At 48.3% G+C, this 7,510-nt stretch overlaps 1 protein-coding gene across 1 annotated transcript; it reads left to right on the forward strand.

The window, feature by feature from the left end:
• Positions 1–422: 422 nt before the first annotated feature.
• Positions 423–851, forward strand: LOC130489337 (ribonuclease-like). The gene has a single exon (XM_056863033.1). It carries the CDS (start codon positions 423–425, stop codon positions 849–851), a length of 429 nt encoding a protein of 142 aa, XP_056719011.1.
• The last annotated feature ends 6,659 nt before the right edge of the window (positions 852–7,510 follow it).

Here is a 7,510-nt window from a genome sequence, read left to right on the forward strand (position 1 = left end):
TTTCCTCCAGGGAAACTGACATCTATCGGCTGAAGATCAGTTGTGATAGCAGGAGATCTGCAGCCACCACCTGGCAGTTGGCAACTCTACCCCTACCATGAGGTACTTCTGGTAGTCACTCAGGGTGGGGCTGATTCCCTCTGACTCTGTTTAAGGGAGGGGCTGTGGTTCAGTGGTAGAGCCTCTGCTTGGCATGCAGAAGGTCCCTGGTTCAGTCCCTGGCATCTCCAGTTAAAGGGACTAGGCAAGTAGGTGATGTGAAAGTCCTCTGCCTGAGACCCTGGAGAGCTGCTGCCAGTCTGAGTAGACAATACTGACTTTGATGGACCCAGGGTCTGATTCAGTAGAAGGCCGCTCCAGGTGTTCACGTGTCTCCCTGATCTTGCCTTTGCAGACAGACGGCGAATCCCAAGGGCCTCGCAATGTCTCCCAAGGGTCCCCGCGGTGGGACTCTGTGCCTCCTGCTCCTCGCAATGGCAGCCTGCCTGCTGCCGCGCTGCGAAGCCTCGGCATACCAAGGCTTCCTGAAAAGGCACTTGGACAACCCCAAATCGAACCTCGGCAACAGCAACGACTACTGCAACCAGATGATGACCCGCAAAGGCCTGAAGTGCCAGCGGGGCAACACCTTCATCCACACCAGCGAAGAGCAACTGAAGTCCATCTGCAATTCGAGAGGGCAGATCCTGCAGGGCAACCAGACCAGCAAGACGCTGTTCCCCATCACCATCTGCAGGCGGAGGAGAGGCATCCGCAGGCTGTTGTGCAGGTACAAGGGGAAGAGCAGGATCAAGAAGATCCGGGTCACCTGCGAGAAAGGCCTGCCAGTCCACTTCATCTCCTATGTGTAGCCCCCCCAGGAAGGGCGGCAGCTGCCACAGGGCGGATCAGAGGATCCCGCTTCTTGGCCTTGGTGCCCCGTGCCCCTGAGTCTCTGGCGCTCGGAGCTGGCTGTAACGCTGTGCGAAATGTTATCCGCTCCACGTATAAGGCACTGCTTTGAGCTGCTTGTGACCTCTCCTGGCATCCTGTGCACAAGGGCTTGGCACCGTTGGGGTGCTAGGTCGCTGCGAAAGCCACAGTTGCTTCTGCATGCTCCGGAATGCATCTGTCCCGTTCTCGCTTCCCTGCTGCTCCCCACAATACAATAAAGCCATTTATTACTGTGAACATTGTGTTTTATTTCCTAGAGCTAATCTGGTGCTCTCCATGAAGATCGTTTCAGAGGGTAGACGTGCCGGTCTGCAGTAGCGTAACTAGGCCCTGATCTGGACAGCTAGGGCAGCCAGGTCCCTCTTTGCCACCAGCGGGAGGTTTTTGGGGCGGAGCCTGAGCAGGGCGGGGTTTGGGGAGGGGAGGGACTTCAAGGCCATAGAGTCCAATTGCCAAAGCGGCCATTTTCTCCAGGTGAACTGACCTCTATCGGCAGGAGATCAGTTGTAATAAAGGGAAATCTCCAGCTACTGCCTGGAGGTTGGCAACCCTACTGATTCAGCTGGTCTCTTCTTATATTCTTAATAGTGTAGGGTAGTCAGGTCCCTCTTTGCCACCTGTGGGACGTTTTTGGGGCAGAGCCTGAGGAAGGCGGGGTTTGGGGAGGGAAGGGACTTCAAGGCCAACCTCCAGGTACTCACATATACATAAAGTACCACTGATACACTGAATATAATGGTTTATGTAATTTCAGAAACGTGATTCCCAACAAATAATTCAAGTTATGCCACAAAATCTATACAAGTTGCAACAAGACAATCTATGCAAGTTTAGAAGGTTTCGCGAATCTTATTCTTGTTTAGCTTAATTGCATTAGCTTCATCAGAGGTCTGTTGCTGCTGTCCAGATAGCCACTTAAATCCAGATGGGATGCCGGTGACTGTAATGAGGTAATAAGGTAACAATCAAATATAAAATTATAACTAAACAGCAGATCATTACCTTATTGTATATTACCTTTGTCATCCCATTGTTTAGATCATTCTAGCCACTCTGCATACATGTCAGCTGAAGAAGACGCCGGCGCTTTTCACACATGCCGAATAATGCGCTTTCAATCCACTTTCAGTCCACTTTGTAGCTGGATTTTATTGTGAGAAACAGCAAAATCCACTTGCAAATGATTGTTGACGTGCATTGAGAGTGGACTGAAAGTGCATTATTCGGCATGTGTGAAAACGCCCATAGCGAAACGGGAACAGTCACCGGCATCCCATCTGGACTTAAGTGGCTTCTTTTGGCCTCTAGATTGTACATGAACATTGTTGTTTGAATGTATTAAATTTTGGAGTAATTGTACTTTGTCAGCAGACATCTATCTTACAGCCTTGTTTGGTTGTGATATGTATTGTTACAATTGATTGCCATCTTGTTGATTCCCATCCGAGGTGGTAATACACTGATTAACTCCAGCACAATTAGACAATGTGTATTCATTATTCATGCTTAGGTTTTGGCGGCCAATGCTGCTGGGATTTTTTGCACAACTTTTGGTACAGCACATAGTGTCTCTCTCTCTCTCTCTCTCTCTCTCTCTCTCTCTCTCTCTCTCTCTCTCTCTCTCTCTCTCTCTCTCTCTCTCTCTCTCTCTCTCTCTCTCTCTTAAAGTTCACTTTTCATTTATTAGGCAAACACAAATATTCACTTTGATTTCTGACTTTGTGCTTGTGCCTTTAACACCTAGAATAGAATAATAGAATCATAGAGGTGGAAGGGACCACCAAGGTCATCTATTACAACCCCCTGCACAATGCAGAAATTTCACAACTACCCACCACACCCCCAGTGACCCCTACTTTATGCCCAGAAGATGGCTAAGGTGCCCTCCCTCTCATCATCTGCATAAGGTTATAGAATCAGCATTGCTGACAGATGGCCACCTAGCCTCTGCTTAAAAACCTCCAGGGAAGGAGCACTTACCACCTCCCGAGGAAGCCTGTTCCACTGAGGAACTGCTCTAACTGTTAGAAAATTCCTCCAACAATACCTTGACAACAATCTTCTGTTCCTCAATGAGGAATGCCTGTTTGATTCTGTCACGAACGCATTTAGCACACATGGAAACACCATAGGCTCTGCTAACATGCTTCTTGGACAGTCTCATAAGAACTTTAGGACCACGAAGTCTTCCTGGGCACACACCCCATGCAGACTTTGGTGCTTTGCTAACCTTCTTGATATAAAGGTAAACAATCCTGTTACCTGGTGTTCCAGTCTTGTTAGAGGACAGCCTACAGCGATATGTCAAGCGTTGGACCCTGTTCCAGTCCTAGAGTTAGCGCTGGCACTGGAAGAGAAAGCACATTGTTCTCTTTTTATTGTATCCTTCAAATATAAGGCGCCACTTGTTGACGATGTCCCCTTGGTCCAGTGCTCAGCACCAAGTCTGGTGCCGGGACAGAGTTCAAGCTGCGGGGTTTTGCCACCTACCTGAAGGTGCCTGTCCTGGCTTCTTGGTTGCTTCCCCAATGCAATAAATGTATTATAGTGAATTCTCCACGCCAACACCCCCTCTGCAAATCAGACATTATCCGATCACACCTGCTTTTGACATTGCCATTGTGTGTCTAACTCACTCGTCTCTACTTAAGGATAGACGGAATCACATTCTAGCTGCATCTAAAGAAGGGAGCTGTGGCTCACGAAAGCTCACGCCCTGCCAGAAATGTTGTTAGTCTTTAAGGTGCTACTGGACTCTTGGGCCATTTATGCTTGGCAATTAGCAGCACGTTCCAGGCTGAAGTGCCCCGCATATTTATTTTTTTAGTTTTTCACGCGGAACCATCATTTAGGAAGTGACTGCGAAGCCGGCGCAGACCTGCTTCACATTTCTTAACAGCCCCTTTAGCGCGACCTTTTGTGTTTGCTCCGACCCCACACCGAAGAACCCCCTCAAGGAAGCATGCAAAATGAGAGCCGCGCGTTAGCTATGCAAACGGTGGTCGGCTAACGGAAGGAACAAAGGAGCGGGCAAGTGGGGTGTGTGTGGAATTTCTCCTTTTGCGTCGGGACCGTGAATAGGCGTTTTAAAGGTTGCATTTAAAAAAAGCGCTTTGAGCGATTGACCCGGCGTAAATGGTCTTGCTCTTTTCTATTGTAGAGAATTCGGTTTGTTTCCCCGTGCTCCACTGCCCTCTGGTGTCCCTATGGCAAAATGACAACTCGCTCTGCCTTTACTGACTTTACCGACTTAAAGGGCAACAGCAGCCCTCACCTGGATGCCCCAGGCTAGCTGGGTTTCAGTCTGGGCCCTTAACCAAAGCGCCATGGCGGGGGGGAACCATGGAGACTGAAGAGGCACAGCAGGGAAAGGCTGGCATCTGGAGAGCGGAGTGGGGCCAGGCCGGGACCAGCCTCTTTTTTGGGCGAAGAGGAACCTGCCTCCTACTTTTCCTGCATGCCACCTGAGAATGGAAATGGGCATCACCTAGCAGCTTTTTAGACAGGTGATGCCCTGCATTGGCCTCCATAGTCTCTAGGGTTGCCAGGTCCCCCTTCGCCACCAGTGGGAGGTTTTGGGGGCAGAACCTGAGGAGGGCAAGGTTTGGGGAGGGGAGGGACTTCAATGCCATAGAGTCCAATGGCCAAAGCGGCCATTTTCTCCAGGGGAAGTGATCTCTATCGGCTGGAGAGCAGTTGTAATAGCGGGAGATCTCCAGCTAGTACCTGGAGTTTGGCAACCCTAAAAATCTCTATAGTCCATCTAATTTCTGCAGGCAGGCAGTGTGGACAAATGGTGGGAGATTGTCAAACTGGTAACTCTTACACCCATCTAGCCTCAGATTGTGAGGGTACCTGAATCAGGGCCTCAAAAAATTATAGTGGCCGGGTAGGTTCATATGGAACTAGGCAATCATTAAAGTATACAGACCCCAAGGCATATAAAGCTTTATAAGTCAATACCAGCACTTTGAATTGGGCCCATAAGCAAATTGGGGTCCAATATTAGGGTTGTCCCTCTGGGTTGGGAAATACCTGGAGGTTTTGGGGGCGGAGCCTGAGGTGGGCAGGGTTTGGGGAGGGGAGGGACTTCAATGCCAAAGAGTCCCATTGCCAAAGTGGCCGTTTTCTCCAGGGGAACCAATCTCTATTGTCTGGAGATCAGTTGTGATAGCGGGAGATCTCCACCCACCACCTGGAGGTTATAACTATATAAACAACAGCACGAGGCTCATAAAGTGATCAAATTTACTAACTGATTCACATATCACACAATATAAGAAAATTATAAGCAAACTATATATATAATTGAGAAACCAAATTAAAGTTCCCCCGTAGGGTTTTAATATCACCCAAATCCAGATATAATGCGTCCTGTGAAACGGGTTGCATCACCCTTCAGGTAAGTCCAAGTGTAGTCCGATGGAAAAGTGGTAAGTAATCCAAAATGATAAGTTCCTTATTTTCTGAAAGTTAGGCTGCCGCCGTCCAATTAAAGAACAAAATGGCGAACGGAACAAAAGATGACCCCTCTAGATCTGTGGCCGTTTCGCAAAATGCAGCTTCTTCAGTCAATGTTCTTTGAATTATAAGTGGGCAAACATGGGAGATCTCCAGCCACCACCTGGAGGTTGGCAACCCTAGCCAATATGCATTGCCACATTTAATGGTTTTTCGCTTCTAAGATATATAGAGGCAGTGAACAAACTCAATTGTGAAGGAAAATAGTTTTTATTAGGTAGCTTAAGCAGTCTACAGAGGAAAATCACCTCTACAGAAGAATCATTGCAAAAAAATCATTGCATTCTCCAGAAAGTCCTGGAGAATGACAACTCCTGGAACTGGCCAACTGCGCAGTACTGTTCCGCTCTTTCAGTCTGCTCCGAAGGGCCAGTTTTCAAATGCCCAGCTTTATGTTCTGTGCGTTCCAGAGACAACAATCACTTCCAATGCAAAAAGAGGGGTGAGTAGGGGGCTAAAAAGCCCCCCCCCTCAGCCCCAGCCATTCTTTTCTCCACGTTCGTTGATGTAATAATACGCCATATACAAGGTGTGAGCGGTGAGACATGTTTTAAGACACGTGGATGAACTATTTTTACATAAAGCCACACAGAATAAAAGGCTTTTATTTTTCTACCCTGTACAACGTTTGTGTATATGTCAGGATGTGTATTGTAAAATTGTGTATGTATGACCACCTAGGAAGGCCTCTAAAAGGCCAAAATGGTCTGGTCAGATTTTGGTCATTTTATGTGTTGTGTATTACCAACTGTATATGTGTTGGTGATATTTGTAACTATGTTTGTGCTTTTTAGGAAGCCTGTATTGTAGACCCTGTGTTTTTAAATACAACTGTGCACAATATATAATAAATATAGATTTTGTTGTTGTTATATTAGTGTTTAGCTCAACCCCTTTGGTTTCTCTTAGACTGGTTTGATCCAAACTACTCATAGAATCATAGAATAGAATCATAGGGTAGGAAGGGACCACCAGGATCATCTAGTCCAACCCCCTGCACAATGCAGGAAATTCACAACTACCTCCCCCCATACCCCCAGTGACCCCTACTCCATGCCCAGAAGATGGCCAAGATGCCCTCCCTCTCATGCTCTGCCTAAGGTCATAGAATCAGCATTGCTGACAGATGGCCATCTAGCCTCTGCTTAAAAACCTCCAGGGAAGGAGCGCCCACCACCTCCCGAGGAAGCCTGTTACACTGAGGAACTGCTCTAACTGTTAGAAAATTCTTCCTAATGTCTAGACGGAAACTCTTTTGATTTAATTTCAATTAGTGACAATTTTTGATCTTTGTCTTAGTTCTCTTTACTAGCTGCCCTCTGGTGTTCAGTTCCGGTCTCAGTATAATGATGTAGCATTTGGGAAGGAAGATGCAACCCAGTAAGCCAGCATTGGAGGCCAAGATGGAGAAGATCTCCACAGCCACCATGTCTTTCCCAGCGGTGCTTAAGTAGGTGGGGACAAAGGACACCCAAACCGCGCAGAAGACCATCATGCTGAAGGTGATCAGCTTGGCTTCGTTGAAACTACTGGGCAACCTTCTTGCAAAGAAAGCTACGACAAAGCTGACGGCGGCAAGGAAGCCCATGTAGCCCAAGACGAGGTAGAACATGACCTCTGAGCCTTCGTTACATTGGACTGTGATCAGAGCGACCTGAGAATGCCGGTCAAGCTCTGGGAAAGGGGGAGAAGTTGCCAGCCACACAGCGCAGATGACCACTTGGACGAGGGAAGAGAGAAGGATGCCCGACGCCCCCAGCCTCTTCCCTGCCCACCTAGTCATCTTGTTTCCTGGCTTGGTGGCCACAAAAGCCACGACCACAGTGATGGTTTTGCCCAGCACGCAAGAAACGGAGAGCGAGAAGGTGATGCCGAACAGCGTTTGCTGAAGGAGGCAGGTCACCTTCCCAGGTTCCCCGATGAATAGGAAGCAGCAGAGGAAGCCGAGCAGCAGAGAGGCGAGGAGGAGGCAGGTGATGCTCCTGTTGTTGGCTTTGACAATGGGCGTGTCCCAGCGCAGACGGAAGAGCCCCATGACTGCAATTGAGATCACCGA

This window comes from Euleptes europaea, chromosome 18, assembly GCF_029931775.1.
Source record: "Euleptes europaea isolate rEulEur1 chromosome 18, rEulEur1.hap1, whole genome shotgun sequence".
In the NCBI taxonomy this organism is placed as follows: Eukaryota; Metazoa; Chordata; class Lepidosauria; order Squamata; family Sphaerodactylidae; genus Euleptes; species Euleptes europaea.